General features: G+C 48.1%; 9 protein-coding genes across 9 annotated transcripts; 3 read left to right on the forward strand and 6 right to left on the reverse strand.

Moving 5' to 3' along the window:
- Positions 1-749: 749 nt before the first annotated feature.
- rcf1 (respiratory supercomplex assembly factor RCF1) lies at positions 750-1,475 on the forward strand (the record flags this gene model as incomplete). The annotated part of the gene is made up of 3 exons (XM_057285168.1): positions 750-793; positions 895-965; positions 1,051-1,475. The coding sequence occupies 3 exons, from the start codon at positions 750-752 to the stop codon at positions 1,473-1,475; spliced, it is 540 nt and encodes a 179-aa protein (XP_057131434.1).
- A 933-nt stretch (positions 1,476-2,408) lies between these two features.
- Positions 2,409-3,048, forward strand: N7471_012450 (MARVEL domain-containing protein; the record flags this gene model as incomplete). The annotated part of the gene is made up of 3 exons (XM_057285169.1): positions 2,409-2,484; positions 2,536-2,821; positions 2,886-3,048. The coding sequence occupies 3 exons, from the start codon at positions 2,409-2,411 to the stop codon at positions 3,046-3,048; spliced, it is 525 nt and encodes a 174-aa protein (XP_057131435.1).
- A 423-nt stretch (positions 3,049-3,471) lies between these two features.
- Positions 3,472-5,125, reverse strand: N7471_012451 (uncharacterized protein; the record flags this gene model as incomplete). Its single annotated transcript, XM_057285170.1, has 9 exons — positions 3,472-3,571; positions 3,635-3,818; positions 3,911-3,989; positions 4,067-4,423; positions 4,485-4,584; positions 4,634-4,677; positions 4,728-4,857; positions 4,923-4,970; positions 5,031-5,125. 9 exons carry the CDS (start codon positions 5,123-5,125, stop codon positions 3,472-3,474), a joined length of 1,137 nt encoding a protein of 378 aa, XP_057131436.1.
- A 633-nt stretch (positions 5,126-5,758) lies between these two features.
- N7471_012452 (bZIP transcription factor) lies at positions 5,759-6,292 on the reverse strand (the record flags this gene model as incomplete). Its single annotated transcript, XM_057285171.1, has 1 exon — positions 5,759-6,292. The coding sequence occupies one exon, from the start codon at positions 6,290-6,292 to the stop codon at positions 5,759-5,761; it is 534 nt and encodes a 177-aa protein (XP_057131437.1).
- Positions 6,293-7,334: 1,042 nt separating this feature from the next.
- On the reverse strand, positions 7,335-7,881 carry N7471_012453 (LYR motif-containing protein 2; the record flags this gene model as incomplete). Its single annotated transcript, XM_057285172.1, has 5 exons — positions 7,335-7,394; positions 7,450-7,473; positions 7,547-7,629; positions 7,689-7,746; positions 7,798-7,881. 5 exons carry the CDS (start codon positions 7,879-7,881, stop codon positions 7,335-7,337), a joined length of 309 nt encoding a protein of 102 aa, XP_057131438.1.
- A 336-nt stretch (positions 7,882-8,217) lies between these two features.
- Positions 8,218-10,268, reverse strand: N7471_012454 (NAD-dependent succinate-semialdehyde dehydrogenase). The gene is made up of 4 exons (XM_057285173.1): positions 9,944-10,268; positions 9,803-9,890; positions 8,475-9,744; positions 8,218-8,418 (listed from the first exon to the last, which is right to left on the reverse strand). Exons 1-4 carry the CDS (start codon positions 10,064-10,066, stop codon positions 8,301-8,303), a joined length of 1,599 nt encoding a protein of 532 aa, XP_057131439.1. The 5' UTR covers positions 10,067-10,268; the 3' UTR covers positions 8,218-8,300.
- A 1,600-nt stretch (positions 10,269-11,868) lies between these two features.
- On the forward strand, positions 11,869-13,372 carry N7471_012455 (uncharacterized protein; the record flags this gene model as incomplete). Its single annotated transcript, XM_057285174.1, has 2 exons — positions 11,869-12,933; positions 12,986-13,372. The coding sequence occupies 2 exons, from the start codon at positions 11,869-11,871 to the stop codon at positions 13,370-13,372; spliced, it is 1,452 nt and encodes a 483-aa protein (XP_057131440.1).
- Positions 13,373-13,962: 590 nt separating this feature from the next.
- On the reverse strand, positions 13,963-16,028 carry N7471_012456 (uncharacterized protein; the record flags this gene model as incomplete). Its single annotated transcript, XM_057285175.1, has 2 exons — positions 13,963-14,453; positions 14,492-16,028. The coding sequence occupies 2 exons, from the start codon at positions 16,026-16,028 to the stop codon at positions 13,963-13,965; spliced, it is 2,028 nt and encodes a 675-aa protein (XP_057131441.1).
- Positions 16,029-17,078: 1,050 nt separating this feature from the next.
- On the reverse strand, positions 17,079-19,112 carry N7471_012457 (TolB family protein; the record flags this gene model as incomplete). Its single annotated transcript, XM_057285176.1, has 1 exon — positions 17,079-19,112. The coding sequence occupies one exon, from the start codon at positions 19,110-19,112 to the stop codon at positions 17,079-17,081; it is 2,034 nt and encodes a 677-aa protein (XP_057131442.1).
- Between the last annotated feature and the right edge of the window lie 510 nt (positions 19,113-19,622).

Raw genomic sequence — 19,622 nt, forward strand, 5'->3', positions numbered from 1 at the left:
ATTTCTGCCGAACGATGAAGATAATCAATCCCAATGCTGATTAAAAAGAATCTGAGAGCCGGGAAATTCTAAACTCTGACTCTTTTTTCTTGCAGAGGCGGGACCGTGATCGGAGCTCCTTATGTCATCAACCCTGAGTGATAGCCCTAAATAAAGCTTGATGTAGGGGTGTTGAACGGATGAAATCAAGTAGATGCGATCAAAGTGAATAGTAATCTTCCAGACAGATATGAAATTGTGTATCTCTTAGACTGGATGAAAGGAGAGAACGTTGGGTAGCAGTCCTGGGTATAGGTACAGAGAGGATATACAAGTAGATAGCGGTCAACGATGAGGGGCTAATTGTACACGAATAACTTATATTCCATTTCATTTTATTATAGACCAATCACAAGATAAGAGATTCATGACTAGCATTTCAGCAAAACAGAGAGCCTAATGTCCTTGTAGCATTGTAAAGACACAGTAGAAGATGCAGTAGTCTCCAGGGCTCCAGGGCTGAGTTACATAACCCGATATGTTCGAAAACTTGGCGTCATACCACAGCTCGACCCTGTGCGCCCCAGCATCTTGACGAGCCTATTCCAACACCGAAACTCGCAATTCCTCACCCGATTTAATCTTTGCCACTAAACACCTCATTTATAAGCGTCGACCAAATATCCCCGACTCGAAAACTCCGCATCCCGTGGACGCAACTGAACTCCGCACGACCACTGTCAACATACCCGACCACAATCAACTTCACGATGAGCCGGGAACCCGTGCCTTCGTCTTTCGACGAAGCAAACCCGTATGTGTTACACATTATCCGCGTGTCCCGCAAGCGGCATCCAACAATGCCGAAGAGAAAATAAAGGGAAGGCTCGTCTGCTAACACTCGGCCTGCGACAGTCAATTTACAGAAGAGACCGGCGTTCAAAAATTCACACGACGTCTCAAGGAAGAGCCGCTTGTTCCACTTGGTACGAATTTCCTCTAGCCCAAGCCCTTACCTTTTCCCTCGGAATTTCCTTCCTAGCATTAAAAAACTAATACATATTACAACAGGATGCGCCGCAACATGCTATGCCCTCTACCGCGCCTACCGGTCGATGAAATCCGGCGACTCGGTTGAAATGAACCGAATGTTCCGAGCCCGTATCTACGCACAAGCCTTCACACTAGTCGCCCTAGTCGCCGGCGGAATGTACTTCAAGACGGAGCGACAGCAGCGCCGGGAATTCGACCAGGCCGTGGAACTTCGGAAGAAGCAAGAAAAGCGTGACGCGTGGTTGCGCGAGTTGGAAATTCGTGATAAGGAGGATCGCGAGTGGAGGGAGCGCCACGCTTCTATTGAGGCTGCGGCTAAGGAGGTCGGGAATAAACCGGCGCCGCGCAAGGAGTCTGAAGCGGCGCGGTCATCGATCGAGCCTGCCGATGAGAAGTCTATTGGGGTTATGGATGCTGTGAGGGCTCTTATTTCACGGAACTGATTGGCATGCGCTCTGTAAGATAGGAGAGATTCTTTTTTCTTTTTTGTACATATGCATCAAAATTCTCCAATCGTATGTGGATTTTTCAACTGATGAATTATGACGTTCTAGAATGTATAAGTGTGAGCGACAGAAGTACGATTAGCTCATCCTGTTGTCGTATCCATTTCGTATCTGGGATTGTGCTGTGTACGGGGAGTCCGACGATCGACATGCCGAGGTTGAAATGTCCCAATTGATCCGCGCCAAACAAGCACGGCACTAGCACAGCAAGGTAAACCACCTTCTTGGCAGGATCCTGGGAAGATTTCCGAAAAAGCAGCACGTTGATTTTGGGTCAACATTTGCTTCGCCGAGGCTTTCATGTGAGATCGACAAGGCTAGCGCCGTGCGGTAACCTAACATATGATTCCCAGGGCATATTCGGAACGGGAGTGCCGTCAAGGGTGTGTGGTTTTATGTGGGTTTGATATTGCATTGAATTCTTAAGAGTATAGGAGAGTACAGAAAATGAACGTGCTTTTCATCTTGAAGACTAATATGGTCAGATGCATGGTGAAAGGAGCCCTGGATATGATCCAAAGGCGGGGGAAATTGAGCTACTCGACACCAAACCCTAATTTGGTAAGCCCCAGGGTCTATCAGAATGATCCTTCGTCAAACTTTTCAGTCCCTGCTCCGAGACTCCACCCCTCATCCAGCCTAAATCTTGCAAATCTTCCCCAATGCATATTCTTTTCCGAGTTACAGTGCCATGACGTGTGGAGCACGAGCTAGTCGCCTTATGGTCTTCTCACGAGAGTATAAAGGCACATGGTATTCCCCTATGACTGTAGATCTCGTTTTACAATCCTTTCCTCCATACCCCTGTCAAAAAGATATACCCACCTGCATACGTGATACCCAACACAAAGAACTATTTCCATATTCAAAATGCTTTCCTGGATCAACCCATTGCGAATCGTGCAGGCCATCCTGTCTCTAGCCACGATTGGTCTTACTGCATATGGTATGTTTCACTATATATGAAGTTTATCAGAGCAACGCTGACTCCATCTAGAAATCGCCTCTTTGTATGACGAATGGTCCTACTCAAATGTCATCTACTACATGCTCTTCAACGGCTGCTGGACAACGGGCATCGCAATCCCATACTTGGGCCTCGCACCCCTACGCTTTCCTCGTTTCTCACATGAAATCGCCATTCCTATCATCGAGCTGCTCACCGGTGGCCTCTGGCTCAGCGGCTGGATTGCCTTGGCTGCCATGATCCCTTCGCCTGGCGCATGCCACTATGCCAGCTGTCACGCCCTGCAGGCTTTGATAGTCGTCGGCGCCATCCAATGGTAAGAGCAGATGATCAACGATTAACACACACACATACATTATCTAACCCATTGCTACGAACAGGTCTACTTTCGTTGTCACAAACACCTTCGCCATCCTAGATCTGAAGAATTCTCGCCGCAACGCAAAGAACCACCGCGACGATCCTTCCCCGGAGATGACTACTGCTGATGCCAATACCAATGGCAACACCACCACTGCCACCACCGCCGATGCCGCTGTCTAGATGGGTTCGTCCATACCCTGAGGATATGTTTATGTAACAAGGACGCTTGCACAACTTGCAAGCTATGATACGCACGCGGTTGAGTTTCCTAAATGAAAGCGATACCCCACTTGGTTGATTTGATGAACACATACATGTCTGCCCCTGTTTATAAGCAAGGACTTTTTGATAATGCCAGAAAAATGGTCTGGTCATGTATCGACCTAATGTTAATATGATAAGATATCTGTTCTTATACTCTTTCTCCCATCCCATCTCGACAGTGTAACTAAACTCCATTTATAGCACCGCCAAAAGCAATGATATCAAATTAAAATAGAAATATTCAAACAACGAGTCCACTCTAGCATTAAAATGTTTTATCAAAAAAAAGCTTCAATGAACACAAAATAACCGAGATACCCGAGATATATAGATTGTGGCTTAACCGATATCCATTCCGTCAATCTGGTGTATTGATTTCATCGGCCCGGTCTGGCCAGAATGGTCCATTTCCGAGTGGAATGCCAGCACCTCGCCGTACCTAGAAATAGTCAGCAGAATGTCCGGAGATGCGTCGATGTTTACTGTAGGATTGACGACTGACATGATGGTCTTCCACATATCGGCTGGGAGATCTGCTTCGAGGAAGGCCCAGTCAATTGCTTCTGCTGCGACTGGTTCGTCATTGGGATCGTGGTATGGTGCGAGATATGGAGATTCGAGGGCTTCTGTTGCGGAGAGTCGGACTTGGGGGTCGAATTCGAGCATTCTGTCAATCAATACCCCAGCTGGGTTGGTTAGTATTTGGTTGTCTTTGATAGTTGGTTCAGGTATATAATTATAATTGATGCTCTGAAGGAAAGAAATAGACTGAGCGTACCATCTGCATTGACCTTGGGGATGAGCTGTGATATTGGCGTGCGGTCTCGCTTTGGGAGTGACTTGATAAAATTCAACGTCTACAGGAAAAGAAAAAGAAATTAGCAAACCCCTTTCCGTGGGTATACTATGATTTCAAGAGTATAATCTCACTCACATTTTCACTTGTGATATTGTTGATCACTTTTTCAGGCGGATTACCAAGTAGATCGGTGATAACACAAAACTGGTTGATATGGTTCTTTCCCGGGAACAAAGGCTCGCCCAGAAGTAATTCAGCGAAGATGCACCCGGCACTCCATATATCGACTTTTTCGTCGTACTTTCGCCATGTGAGCATGATCTCCGGGGCACGGTAGTACCTCGTCGAGACATAGCCGGTCATGTGTGATTCTTGGATCCGGGCCAGGCCAAAGTCGCATATTTTCAGGTCACAGTTCTCGTTCACCAGGATGTTGCTTGGTTTTAGATCTCGGTGGATGACACCGGCTGAGTGGAGATATTTCAGGCCACGCTGGGATTGTTGATCAGAAAATCGTGCTTGTTGGGTGGGTATTGGTATAGATGGCACACACCATTATTTGATACATGAAGTATTGGGCGAATTGGTCTTCGACTTTTTTCGCCTTCAAGATTGTGTTAAGATCGGTTGCCATAAGTTCGGTCACGATATATCTAGAGTTATTAGTGCTTTCTATGTAAAGAGAGTGGAGTCTCTTCGTACATGTCTTCCGAGGGGGAAATGAATATGTCGGTCAAGTTTATGATCTGGCAGACAATTAGACAGTTGTTTTCATACTATCTGCTGGAACACTCACGTTTTCATGTCGCAACTGTCTCAGTAATTTCATTTCTCGAAACATGTGTCTTGCAATAGCCGGTGTCTTAAAAGGTTCCGCGAGTTTCTTCACGGCGACAGTCTGGTGGGCAAGCTGATCTCTTGCAGAGCTATAAAGGAAGTAAATGTCAGTTTCGACTGATCATGGATCTGCTCGAAGACAGGAAAACAATACCAGACAAGCCCAGATACTCCAAGCCCGAGAGGCTTCCATTCCGTATAGCTGGTTTCGTATAATCTTAGCATACAAGATGTAGGATATTACCGGCTTTGGTTCTCTAACCGTTCAGTTGTCTCAAATATTGTACCCATTACTGATTTCTGGGAGAAGGTAGCCATTTGCTCCCCGTAGGGTGGCGTAGGTAAGGCCGTGGGCATCATCGGAGAAAATATGGAAATAAGTAATGGTGCTATAATACAAGGATCAGTGAGATAAACATATAAACATAATAATGCGAATAATATGAATGGAAAAGACAGACGAGATCAATAGGAAATATATACGAACAGTTCGATGCCGTCAGAGCCGACGGGTAGTGACATCAGCGGCTTTGGCTTTTGTGGATCTCCCCACATCTCCAGTCACATCCAGCGCAGACACTGAAGAATTCTTGCACATTCCATTTGCTTTTCATTCCTCAGTGGATCTTCATATGTGCGCGTCTACCTCGTGTGACCCAAGTGTCTGTGAAGTAATAATGGCTTGGTCCAGATTCGAGAGTCAAGGCTTTCAAGGAGGAAGCGCTTCTGCATGAACTTATCACAATGTGGCATAAGCCTCAGCGTCATAGGAATCCCTTTTCCGAGGAACCAATTTTTTTTGGGAATGTTATGTGGAAGGGGAAATAGTATCCATGTCATAGACAGATTCGTATATTCGTTGATTCGTAACTATGAAAAGTTTCCATGAGTTTTGGTAAAAGCTTCTCCAGCTTGTCCTGAGATTAATATACAGCGCCCATCGCTAAAACAAAAGAACAGTCGTCCAAATGGAAGTTCCAAGGATAGTCCTTAGGTATACCCATTGTCTGCATTGATAAAGTTTTCAAACATCGAATCGGTAAACCCAGTCGGCTCGCAAGGGGGGAAACCGTCCGCGATTGTAGGCAACACCGTCCAGTCCTTGCGATCATATGCGCCCGCACCGATATGGTTGGTATCATCTGCGACCGACTCATCCGACCACGTCCCAGTCGAAAATGTGGGCGATGAGCTGGTGGGCATACTGGAATTATTGGCATCCGGGTTGGAAGGACCTTGCAGGACGGTCTGTGTCATCCTGGCGAGTTGGTGGTTGATTTGGTGGTCTTGGCACTCGGCGTGTTGGAAGATGAGGTTTTTCAAATCCCAGACTTCTTCTCGTAGAACGTTCAACTGTGCTAGGAGAATATCTTTCTTTTCTGTTTCGTCCGTGAGACGACGTTCAATTTGCTTGTGTTCTCTCTTCTTTCTTTCGCGGCATTTGTTGGCGGCGACGCGGTTTCGTTCGAGGTGCTTTGCCCGCCCGGGGCTGATGGGGTTGGAGGTGGGTGATACGGATTTCATGGTTTTTGGTCACGCTACCTATAGGTATTGGAGGTGATAAAGAAGGAATAGAAGTTATTTGGGTTAAAAATAGAATTGATAGGTTGTTTTTGGTATTTTTTCAAGTCAATGAGCTGAGTATTTCAAAAATCTACAATGTTGCAGTAGAGATCCGACATGATATATGGAATCTTCAGTGCAGGTTCTCACACAAATATATAAAAGGCCTGGACCAAAATCAATGACGTACTACGTCAAGGATCTGGACAGGTTCTGGACTGAAAATAAAAGCAAGCTTCGAAACAGTTGCAACCTGGCATCCGTTTCCGGTTCTGCCATCCAATCGTCGAGGGATGCCTCAGGTCCACATGTAAATGTGAGACAATCATCTGGGAAGTTGGAATACACTTAGAGTGTGTGGAGAAGAGGTGGCGAAAGATCATTGTATTCATCTAGCAGTGTAGATCCATACATATTAATGCATATTAATGGTCATCTAAAATTAAGCATGAGTTTTGACATCATATTCACACTATCAATTGCCTAGTTTATTGTGATCTAGATCATCTGCATAGTAGCAAATACGATGTCTATATTCAATTGAGGAGATACGGAGACAGACATATTGAAGTGCATGCCTTGATTTGGAGAGAGAATCCCCTTAGAGTTTATCCTCCCCACCACTTTACTCGAGAAACTTGGCAGCCCTCCCATTTTTGTACTTTGTAGTGGAACGAGCCTTGGATACCATCCTTGTCCGGAGGAGAATCTACTAGTCTGAGGGATATGCACCGGCTACCCCTCATCTAAGCCGAACACATGGTCTTTGGCGAGTGACGTTCCTTGGTAATCCCGTCAAAAGACCTCGGGAAACCTTGGAAGACTTTCCAACTCCATTAGAGCAGTGCAACCAATAGTATAGAGGTGGACCCCCCCCCTCCAATATCAACAGTTTCTTCAACAGCATGCACTCTTACTCAGCATTGGACAGTGGACATTTCTTGAAACAAGAGTTGATTTAATATACAGAAAAATATATACATAAACACCTATCAAACACAGGTCAACCAGCGATCTGTTCATCGATATAGCGTCTCATCGTCTCAAATTCTGCTTTCCCTGTCTTTAAGCTTGTTAGCAATCCAAAGTATTAGAACACAACACCAAAATCTTCGTACCGAAAGCAAGTATCTTATGTGTTGCTACAGAGCAAGAAAAGTCAGTCAAGAATTCCCGAACATTAAGCTCCCCCTAGAACTAAGGACATCAACCTACCACATCTGATACTCCGCGATGGCGCTCGAACTCATCTCGTGCATACCTGTGCAACTCAGTCCGCGTTGACGAGGGAGGGACCTCTTGAGCATATCTGTTAGTGTCATACACGGCCCGGAAATTGGGATAGTGGGCAAGGTACTTATTAATGCTCGCACGATTTCCCGCCATAATGACAACACCCGCTGTCTTTGGATAAACTGTATGGTTAATTAGTACATATATACTTCAAACCAAGCTTGAGTACTTACATGGTCTAGACTGATGGAAGGCTTCTTCAGCTTGGAGGGCTGGCTGCGCGAGATCGCGGCGAGGAAACGGACTGAGGGACGCATTGAAGCAGATCAGACCATAGCCTTATGTATGAAAGAACAGATTGCACGTGTCATAAAGTTTTTCTTTCTGATGATAGAGATGCCGATTAGCTTGTTGTAGGAGAAGGGATATAGAGGGCGGTGAGGCAGTGGATATTTCTGCCGCTGGCATTGTGTTCAACGCGGTCAGGTGATCGTCTAGTGTATGTGACGAATCGAGGGTGAACAAAAGACTGCTTGGCTTCCTATGAAAATTACTGCGATATTGGAAGGTATACAGGACTTATTCTACACAAAGAAAACATCACCGTACATGATGTTCAACAGTAGGCATGGAGGATGTAGAAGAGGAAAAGGTTCATGTAAATGCGTGGTAGATTTTGTCTTAAAAAAAAGAGATAATATATAGTTTGAAAGTAGATCATTAGTGTCTAATTTTTTCACTCCTGCAGAGGCTGACTCATGCCACCAAAAGTTATACTCTTGATAGTCATGAACTCGTCAATACCATACTTGCTGCCCTCACGGCCGAAGCCACTTTGCTTGACACCACCGAATCTATAGAAAGGTTAGAGCTTGGTATACCAATTGCAGGGGGGGAGATGTAAACTTACGGAGATGCAACATCACTAATCAAACCAGTGTTGACACCAACCATGCCGACCTCGAGGGCCTCAGCAACACGGAAGATGCGGCGAACATTACCACTGAAGAAGTAACCAGCGAGACCGACCTCAGCATGGTTAGCAAGGTCAACAACCTCCTTCTCAGTCTTGAAGGGGAAAAGACCAGCCACAGGGCCGAAAGTCTCCTCGGAAGCGAGAAGCATATCCTTGGTCATGCCGGTAAGAACGGTGGGGTGGTAGAAGTTTGGTCCGAGCGCGGTAGCCCTCTGCCCACCAATGACAATCTGAGCGCCCCTGGAAGTAGCATCCTGCACATGCTCGTGGGCCTTGTTGGCGGCGCGCTCGTGAATAACAGGTCCGTGGGTGATGCCGTCTTCGAAACCACCACCGAGCTTGAAGTCTTTGACCTTCTCGACAAAGCGCTTGGTAAACTCCTCATACACGCCCTCTTGAACGTAGATCCGGTTGGCGCACACGCAGGTCTGGCCGGAGCTGCGGAACTTGGAGTTGATGGCACCGGTCACAGCCGCGTCGAGGTCCTCGACGTCATCGAAAACGATGAATGGCGCATTACCACCAAGCTCCCAGGAGACCTTCTTGATTGTTGACGCAGACTGCTTTCCAAGGATGCGGCCGACGTTAGTCGAGCCGGTGAATGACACCTTGCGCACCTCGGGGTGGGTGGTAATGAGCTCGCCCACTGCGGGGGTGTTCTTAGAGGAGGTAACAAAGTTAACAACACCCTTGGGAATTCCAGCCCGGTGCGCAAGCTCAGCAATTGCATTCGCTGTAAAGGGCGTCTCCTGGGGAGACTTAGCCACGACTGTGCAGCCCGCCGCTAGGGCAGGGCCAATCTTCCGCGTAATCATCGCCGCGGGGAAGTTCCATGGCGTAATCAAACCGCACACACCAACAGGCTGCTTAACAGTGATAACCCGGTTTCCGGGGACGGAGGCGGGGATTGTGTCGCCGTATGTGCGGGGTGCCTCCTCACTGAACCACTCGAAGAAGCTGGCGGCATAGTTGACCTCGCCCTTCGCGTCAGCGAGGGGCTTTCCGTTCTCCCATGTAATCAGCTTAGCTAGATCATCCGCATTCTCCATCATCAAATCATACCACCGGCGCAGCATGCGCGCGCGCTCGCGGCCTAATGTTGTGCGGAATTTGGGAAACGCTTCGGAGGCGGCCTGAATCGCCTTCTCAACATCGGATGTATCGAGCTCGGGGCATGTTCCGATCAATTTGCCAGTGGCCGGGTCTAAATGAGACAAAAAATCAGCGACTCCCTTGCACCCGAAGATTCAATTGGTATTTACCGTGGACTTCGAAAGTCTCGCCGGACTTCGCATCGACCCACTCGCCATTAATGTACGCCTTCTCAATGAAGAGTGACTGGTCTTTCAACTGTAATCGATCAGTATAAACCCAAAAAAGTCACATTCAACTGCGGATCTTACCTGCGGCGCGCTGTGTTTCATGCTGTATAATCTCAGTGCGTGAGCTGTCGGGGGAATTGAAAAGGGATATCTCGGTCGGGGTCTCAATAATTGGCGGGCGACAGGGCGGATGAAACGGTCCATTATAAATCAAGGCGAGGAGAAACCCGGGAGAGAGGAACAAAGAAGATGGGGGAGAAGGTCAAAGAGTGCGGGGAGCTGGAGGTTGGAGAGTTGGAGATGCTTTTAAAGGGAGAGCAGTTCAGCAGTTCTAGTGGGGGGCATCGGTGTCTCGAATTGGTGACTCGATGGTGATTGCTCTTTGTGTCCGAGAAGCACCGAAGATGTGTGTAATGAGAATGCTAAGAATGAGATTCTGGTAATCTTCCTGGAAAGGGAAGCTCGATGCTTAAAGCGGGGATCTAGTTACGGAGTTGATGTCATCTATACTTAATCCCGAGGCTATACATCAACGGTTGTTTTTGTTTTTCGCTATGTGTTATTTTGTTTTGTGTTCTAGTGCATTCTGAATAGTCTTTTCTCTAGTCATATTGAACAAAAATCAACTGGAATAGAGAAATCTCATTCTATAGAAAATGCTTCATTTTCATAGACCTGGTAATTTGCGTAATTTTGAAATAAACATTACAAGGATCGGTAATTTGAGCCAATAGGAATCTCAGTTGTGAAAAAATACGGGTTCTCCAACCAATGAATGTTGAGCATGAACCTCCGGCCTTGAGATAGTGTATTGGTAATTCCCCGAGTTCATCCATCGGTCCCTTCACAAATTACCGAGCACTCTCGAAGGGGGAGGAGAATCCTTTAGAGAAAAAAAAAGGAAAAAGAATGAAAGAAAATAAAAGAAAATTGAACTTATTAAAGGAGGACATGTAAAATGCGCAGAGTGCACATTAGTAAGGGGCAGGGATACCTAGGTACGTACCTAGGTAGGTAGCCTCTAGCAGTATTCCTATATCACATTGGGAGTCACCTAGTGCCAGAGTGCGATGTCTGGCTCTTGCAGGAGCGAGATGGATATTATAGAGTGGCAACAGCCTGGATTTCGGCGAGATGTAAGCAGCGAGATGTAAGGGCTACCTGTCTACTTGTGATATGAGACCATCTGACACGCATCCGGACTCGTATTCTGTGTCTACAATGAACCCAGAGGAGCGTATACAATGTAAGTGATTGCATACCGAAAGAACCCCTCTACTGATTAACCTCGTGGATACATCTCGACCAAGTCGTCCTTCTGGCATTGGCCGTTTTGGGATGACGTGCCCTAATAAAGTCAGTAGATGTAGCCGCAGAGGATATTTTGAGCGTGGTCCCCTAGGCGATAATTGCTAGCATATCAGAATAAGAAAGATGGAATCAACAATATCTTACTCTCTTTAAAAGGAACCGTCTACACTGGACCTCGTCTTTACCACCACCAATCTTCTCCTTCTCTCACTTAAACCCAGTCGACAGCCATTAACCATTTCCCTCTTCACTACTTAAACCAATCGACAGCCATTCACTACTTCAACCTTTTGCTTCTTCACTACTTGACCCATTCCCTTCGTCACTGCTTCGACCTTTTACTTCTTCACCATTTGAACCTTTCGCCTCTTCACTACTTGACCCTTTCGCATCTTCACTGCTTCAACCTTTTGCTTATTCGGCACTTGACCCAGGCCCTTGAATGCCATTCGAGCAAGCTTCACAACCCAAGGTTGAACATCATCTCCCCAGTTTACTCAAGGAAGATCTCTAGGTTGCTTTGCCTGAAGGTTGGTGTCGCGCTCTCACTTGAACTTTCAGAACCCATACTCTAACAAACCTCATCAGATTCTCGACATCTACCCATTTGCTGGGTATAAGCTAGCCTGAGCACTCAGTTGTTCTTTCATCCACGCACACCCACATCTTTACACCCATACCTCCCAAATTGAACCATGACTTCAATTTTCGGGCCCGCACTCTCTGCTCTCCCTGATGGGAACCAGCACATCACGAGCTCCGCCCACTGGGAGGACCAATTTGATGATTGGGCACCTTTTCCTTCGGTTTCAAACCTGTGCTCCTCCTTCTCTAACCAGTGTTCCATCTCCCCACAGCCAAATGCTATCGCCCTGTCTTCAAAATCAAACGCCAGGGCCCCGTGTGCACGATCAGATGCCAGGGCCGTGAAGGATCCATTCGGACGTCTTCCGTGGTTCGTTCTCGAAGAGGTTGTCGTCAACATACCAGACCTTCCTACTTTGCATCAATTGTTCCAATCTTCGCCAGCCGTCGTAGACTATCTCAACCATACGACCGGATTCTTCCCGAAGGCCGTTGAGAGCATCATCAAGCACAAGTACCGTGACAGTGGTCTCGACGAAGACACCCGTATTTTCCTTCGAACTCTGGTCTATCTTTGGTGGAAAGAAGAGTCTGAGGAGACAGGGATTCCTTCGGGTGATAATCCATTGCCCGACTGTTTTCATCATGAATTGGTCTACAGCGTGAACGTCTCAACAGAGGGATTCTATGAGCCAAACAAGGTGGGATGGATTCGTCTCCCGCCGTCAACTCCCCCAAAGATTCTCCGTCATCTCCTGAGCCTGGCAAGTCGCATCCGCCGGGATGCACACGCCTTCTTCCACGGGGCTATGAAACTGTGCTTGTCGACCAAAATCGAGGAGCTGAAGAATCCAAAGGCGCCGTGGACGCAAAACGGGCCTAGGCCTCGCGGGAAACCGGTTGACGTCGAGGGGGTAGATTATCCGATGACTTGGCTGGAAGAGCAACGAATCATGCAAGCCTTTTTGAAGCCGTACATTTTCTCAGTACTGCGACGGATCATCTGTGAGAAAAAGCTGCTGAAGATTGGTTCTCCTTCCAATGTTTCTCCTCTCGCTGATGGCCGATACCCGGACACGTTCGAGCATTTGGATCAGGATTTGATGATGGATTTCTGGAGACCTTTTGCGAACTATGGCCCCCTGAGAACAGAGACGATGGAACAGCTGGAAACCGTCCTTTCTTGGATGGTAGAACACAAAACCATCGCGCGGACCACGACACAAGGGAGAGGCACACTTCACAACATGTTGCCCAGAACATACCCCGTTGAGCACCTGGCAGCTCGAATCCGGCGGAGATAGTCTCCAGCATATCTCGCTCCCCGGCTGTTTCTGGCCTCAGAGCTGCGAAGATATGCCTCAATCTGGTGTGAGAAGCGCCGGCTTCCGCGGCGAATTCCAGAAGTTTGGCGTGAGCTTCTGGGACGAAAAACGAATGCTTTACTTGGGCCTCGCCACCAACAGGATGGACAGATACTCCGACCGGAAGGAGCTTGCGTTCCGGTGGTCTTCCCTGCTGCTGTCGCACAAGAAGAATAGCCCCAAAAGGAGTGTAAAGCAGAAGGGGATGCGGTTCCGGAGCCGAACAAAGGCTCTTTTGCCAGGCAATTAGGTCTGGTCACTATGGTCGGTCCCGCTGGAGGTTGTGCTTTCATTGATGAAAGCAGAAGGATTCACATCTTTTCGAATTTCTTTTTTGATTTACGCACGATTTCACTAATTTGGTTATCGAGGGAGAGGGGGGAAAAGACAAAAAGCCAAAAAAAAAGGGCACACATCCTTGAGGATGTCTGAGCCGTGGGGAACAGATGGCTGCTTTAGGTATCAAAACAAAGAAATGAACAAAAAAAAGCTTATGAGTACATTCATTGATGGCCCTGGCAATCTCCACAGAGATATACTTAAGAGCTAGACATTTTAGTGATAGACACTTGCCAGCAACAACTCTTGCTTCGTTCTGTGGCTTTTACAGCGGGAGCTAGCATTTTAACCAGCCCTCTAACTCACTAGCACGGTGATTAGGAACATTCCCAGATGTTGATCGGAATTCTATCTTCTAGACCAGTCCGAAATGCAGAATGCAAAGCGTCCTGACCAAGCCAGCACTAATCTATTGATGTTGATATAGACTTCAATGCACATAGTTATATATCGTGCAACTTCGTGTTCACACTCGCCACTAAGTTAAGCAAAACAGACAAGCTATTCAATCAAGACAACTGGATCATCCCGCTCAATCGAGGCTTCATTCCCAGGAGCAACATGTATACCATGAGCCTTTTTCAAATGTTGGTTGAGGTTCCATTTTCGTGAAAATCCATTCGTATGTCGAGTGCAAGACCGGACAGGACAGAGAATATCCACTTTCCGATGAGGACCCTTTCCAACGCCTGGTTTAGCCGTCTTTGGCTCCTGATCGCCGGCTTGTTCTGTGTCCTCTGCAATAACTTCCGCTGGTTCCGCTGGTTCCGTTGGTTCTGTCGGTTCCTCCGGGACTGGGGATGGGGATGCGGAGGGAGGGACGATTGCAGGAGTCTTGTGGAACCTCGACCGTCGCTGGCCTGGTATCTTCGCCTTCGTCGCCTTCGTCGTCTTGGGTTTGGGTATCGTTGCCTTGGCTTTAGGTATCATCGTCGTGGCTTTGGGTTCAAGCTCAGGTTTGGGTTCGCGCCTGCGACTTGGCCGGGGGTTGGCTCAGGAATTGGCTGAGGACTTGGTGGCACCAAGTCACCATCGCTTTCACTTTCGCTTTCGGTGTAGGCATATTCTTCTCGAGCATCTGCCTTGCGCTTTTTCTTTACCTTTCCTTCGGGCATTATTCGGAATTCCATATCTTCGCCGAAAAGGTCGGCGCATCGCTTTGACGCGCGCATTACCGCGGGAGTGGGGAGGCCCATCATTGATGCCAGTCCCAGAACTTCACTCCAGTCTCGCAGTTTGAGTCGGCCCTTGCTGTGATAACTGCCATCGGGACCAGCAGATGAGTCACGTGATTGCGCTCGGGTTTGGGAAACGTCTGGCAAGCTTTCATCTTCCGTTTCCAGTCCAGTGGATATGCGTGCACTGTTGGAACGGCGTGATAATTCCCGTTCCTGAGTCTCCTGTCGAGCACTTCTCCGACCACGCGATCGACTTCTGCTTCCGCGCTTGCTGCTCTCTCGAGTCAGGTAGTCTTCTTCGTCCGAATCACTCCATTGCTCGTCACCAGACTCTTCCTCATACTTGCGACCCTTCATGGCGCAATGCAGTCCGTATAGCAGCCGGTCTAGTTGGAAGATCACATTGCGGGTCAGTGGACGTAATTGGTGAAGTGATTGGTCGTCATCGAGTAGGACTGTTGGTTGGAGGATCCTTGTATCGACAAGTGCTTCTTCTTCGTCCTCCTCCTTTTTATCCAATTCATCTTCCATCAGTTCATCCCCGTCGTCCAACTTATTCCAGGAGTTATCTTCAATTTCTTCAAAATTCAACTCTCGGGCTTGGAAGTTCTCCTTGGAGGTCTTCAGTATGAACGCCGTGATGCAGTCTTCCAATTCCGTACTGGGTCGGGAATCAGGTTGCATTTGGAAATTATCAGGGGCATCCATTATCCTCTGGATAGTCTCGTTGGCGCGGGGAACTGTTGCTGCATGAACAGGCCACGCAGTCCATCGCTTGTTCACACGGAGCGGCGCTTTGTCAACGACCCCAGGGTACTTCCGGGCAGTTTCCCGCGCTCGCCTGCGAACCACGTGGGCATTATAAAGATGAGCCGCCAAATCTCTGGTTCGGTGGGTAATTATCGCATTATAGGCTCCGATCTCGTCGGCGTTGTAGTTCCTCCACGAAGTGGTGTGCCCATCAAATAGATTGGGACGCTCAACCCCGGGTGGCAGATCAAGACCTCGGTCAACTACGTAGTAAATTGGGTCATGCTGAGACTCCCGAGCCCTTTTTGAGCGTACACGACTTCTGCCACGATGGTGTCCCTGATAACTTTCGTCATCAGAGTCAGGCTGGGACGCCAAGGGCTGTTCTCGCATTATCGTGTCAAATTCATCTTCCTTTTGGTCTAGCTCCTCATCAATGGAATCTGCTTCAGAAAAAGGCTGTAGGGGAGAATCTTGCTTGATGGGGCCTCCAAAAAGAGAACTTCTTGGCGGTTCTGGCTGAGAAGAAGGTTGCAAGACATCACTGCTTGGGCCTCCAAATAATGATTGGCGGGCCTGCGCAGATTGCGGTGGAAGAAGTTCTGGCCAGGGTACCTGGCTTCCATATAAAGATGACATCCCGGGTAGAAACTTTGGTCTCTTGCCGTTGTATGGGCGAAAGGTTCGGGCCTGCAGTGCTTATATGTCACATAGATGCGGATTCTTATTGGACAACATCCGACTTAAAGGTCAAGAGAACATCCAGTACTAGAACTCTCCGTAACTGGTACTTCAAATGGCGAATTTTGTATCTCTTGTCGGATTCTTTGCTTGTTCCTCGGTGTTGAAGATGTCAAAAATTCCAGGCGGGTGGATCATCGACGCGGTCACGTGCTCGATATACACGATCCCGTCCAGAATATGTACGCTAGTCCCAAAGGGGGAGTATATATATCTCTAACCTAATGATCTCATTGTTTCTACCACTACGATTAAATTTTAGCGACCGTTCAAGCCCCAAAGTAGCAATCGACCCTGAATCAATTTCTAAAAATACAAAGGGAGAAGCACTGCTCCAGTGAAGCTGGTGTGGAACAGTGGAAGACCCAGGTACCATGGAGGGACAGGCAGTGGCGGGTGCGGTTTGCGTCACAAATATCGTCTAAAAGACAACTTGTGCTCTGGTATCATCGGCCGGTCCTTCGGGAATTTTGAGGCTCACCTGCAAACCCTGATCCTTCCATGCAGGAGCTAGAAGACACTGCATCAATCTGAGTGAGTTTTGGAGGCACACCATACTATTTCAGTCCTAGCCTTAGTACTAGGACGAGCTAGGATAACTACATAAACCCCTGTAACTGATATGTCTGGGCTGCTCTGTTGTTCAGAGCCCTCGGGGTTAGTTGCTCGGTGGGGTTTAGTGGTCCCCACAACTCTAACGAGAGGACCAATCAAGCTACGTCGTCCTCCTAACTTTAATCTATATTTTGCTTTGAATGGTTAAGATGGGAACTCCGCCGTGTGCACGGAGAGACGTGTATTATCATCGTAAAGAAAGTAATGATGTCATTTTAATAATAATATAGACTGACGGCTCTATCTAATTATCCAAAACGAATGAAAGTGACTCAGTCAATTGTCGGAAAACAAAAGCGAAAGCACCCTTTTTGTATATTTCCAAGCCGCATTCTAGAACCCATCGTTAGGAAGAAAGAGCGGCATAGAATCTTCCCAAATGGAGTTGGTCAAAGCACGCTTATTGGATCCATCGGCGTCCATGATCATGATCTGACCGTAGGGCTGGAAGGTGCGGTCGTACAGAGCGCACTCATACTGGAAGCCGTACATGCCGGTGGACCACATGATTTTTCCATCCTGGCGCCAAACAGCGTGGGCGTCATTGGAACCGCTGGAAGTCAGAATGCGGAAATCAGTGCCGTCAGGGCGGATGGTGCAGACCTCGTAGTTAGTCGGAGAAACCTTGCGGGTAAACACTATGAATTCCCCATCAGGCGAGAAAGAGGGAAGGTTGTCCCAGCTGCTAGTAAGCTGGGTAATCTCTCTGGTCTCAATGTCGATAATGCGTAAACCAATTTCTGTCTCGTCACCGTACTTGAGGGTGTCGGCACCCCAGACGCGGTAGACGACCTTCTTGCCGTCGTGAGAGAAGCTGGGAAATCCGGTGTTTAGGTCCTTGGTTCCATTGATCCAGAGGTTGCTGGTGGTAAGGACCTCGGTGTAACTGCCGTTTGCGGTGGAGCGTAGAATCCAGCCTCCTCCCCAATCACGCGACTCAAACCAAGCGCCCACCCCGAAGACGACCCATTCACCGTCTGGGGACCAGCTGGGATTGTAGGCCCCACCCAGGCTATCTAGAATCAGAGCAGGGTCGATGAGATTACTATCATCAGGTTCGTAGAGTAAAGATAAGTGCCTATCCTCCAGATCAAAAGTGGCAATAGAGGCGTTCCCAAGTTGCCTTGCGGTCACAACCACGCGGTCGTCAGACGAGAGTTGAGGGAATACATCATTGAAGCGGTATTCCCAGTCGCTGTCCCAGCTGTAAAGCTCCTTAAACAGAGGTCGTACCGACCAATCAACCTTCTCGTAAACCACGTACTTTCCATCAGGAGACCACGAGGGAGAGCGGATAGTGGCGTTGAAGTAGGTACCATTTGTGAGGTGCAAGCCCTCCTTATCGCCGCCCTTCAGATGGTATCCAATGGTGGAGTTGGTCACGTATTGAGGAAAGGTCTTGACACCAGCACCGCCAACCTCAATTCGACGGTCATTGCCATCGATTCCAACAGAAACAATTGCGGAGCTAGCATTTGCCACGGTCTCAGGTCGATGTGCGTCCCAAGTCTCATTGCGAGTCATCTCGTAGAATATAAGGCGCTCACCATCGAGTGACCATTTTGGAGACCCAAGGCAGTGGCAAGTACGGTTGGTGACACGGCGAAGATCTGAGCCATCAGGGCGAATAATATAAATGCTGAGTTCTTGGGTGTGCTCCCAGCCAGCGAGTCCGAGAAAACTGAGAGGTCCGTGGCCATTCCATATTGTGCTGCGGTCTGAGGAAAACGCAAGCCAATTCCCGTCTGGCGACCAAGCTGGACGGAAGTGGCCATGCATCATGTCCTCATCTGGCCGGTTAGCCGGGATATCGGTGATGTTCCACTCGGCACCGGTCTCCAGGTCCTTGACCCAAATGTGAGCGTTATAATTGTTGGCTGTTGAAACATATGCTGCCAATGTTCCATTGGGTGAGATTACAACGCTGTCTTCCACTGCCGGGGATGTCACAATCGGCTGTAGATTGGAGCCATCTGGGCGCACACGCCAGATATCGGAGTTTCCATCACCGTTGCGCTCACTGGTGAAGCTAATCCATTCACCATCGGGAGAGAATTCGGCGTGGTATTCATAACCGGGATCTTTTAACAGAGGACGCTCATTCGTGCCGTCCGCGTTGGCAATGTATAGTTCTGAGGTGCCAGGGGAAATGCGGTTCATCAACAGCAGACCTTTTTTTCCAGCCGCTGCGGAGGGGGTAGGAGACGGCACACCCGTGTTTGACTTTCTCAGAATGACGTCGTGAGACAAGTGAGCATGGGGATCAGCACTGTTGTCAACCTTAGTACCTGCATCTCGGGCATAAGGGCAGTTAGCTAATGCAGGGGCGATGGTGAGGCCCACGACAGTAGCAATGCTCAGACGCATTTCAAATGCCGTGAAATCTTTTAGAGATACAAGGATCTTGGGTAAAGAAGGATTCTCCAGAGCTCTTCCAGTGTTAAAAAAAAAGGTTGTCACAGTACTAAAATGGAATGCGGGAATAAAATCCTGGAAGGTGCTACCTACATGTAGGTAGCTGTACACATAGTCTTATATCCATAAGTTTGAACAATTTAACTTGGATGCCATATCAAATCGATTGCCTATAAATGATCTATTCATAATGGATGTTTGGGTAGTTAATTTTTCAGGTCAGTGGAACCCGTCAGCGGGATCAGCAACTTACATATCATCTTACATCGATTGGTATCCTCCATACTCAACGAGGTGCCCCGTCATCTTTGCCTTGCTCCATAATACTTTGACCGTCAGAAGAGCGGGACTAGGCCAAAATAGGGCCTGAAACAAGGGTAGACTCTGCATACTTCCCAGAGTAACCCTAACCACGCGATTTGCCACGCCAGGGGCATGGAAGCGATCAAATAATCATCAGAA

The sequence above is a fragment of the Penicillium samsonianum genome (assembly GCF_028829775.1).
Source record: "Penicillium samsonianum strain IBT 33392 chromosome Unknown utg000007l_segment0_segment0, whole genome shotgun sequence".
NCBI lineage: Eukaryota > Fungi > Ascomycota > Eurotiomycetes > Eurotiales > Aspergillaceae > Penicillium > Penicillium samsonianum.

Coding starts and splice junctions, on each gene's coding strand:
- N7471_012454 (XM_057285173.1), bottom strand. CDS start 10,066: ATGGACCGTTTCATCCGCCCTGTCGCCCGCCAATTATTGAGACCCCGA. Junction 9,745..9,802: donor CGAGACTTTCGAAGTCCACG/GTAAATACCAAT, acceptor TGTCTCATTTAG/ACCCGGCCACTGGCAAATTG. Junction 8,419..8,474: donor ATTAGTGATGTTGCATCTCC/GTAAGTTTACAT, acceptor ACCTTTCTATAG/ATTCGGTGGTGTCAAGCAAA.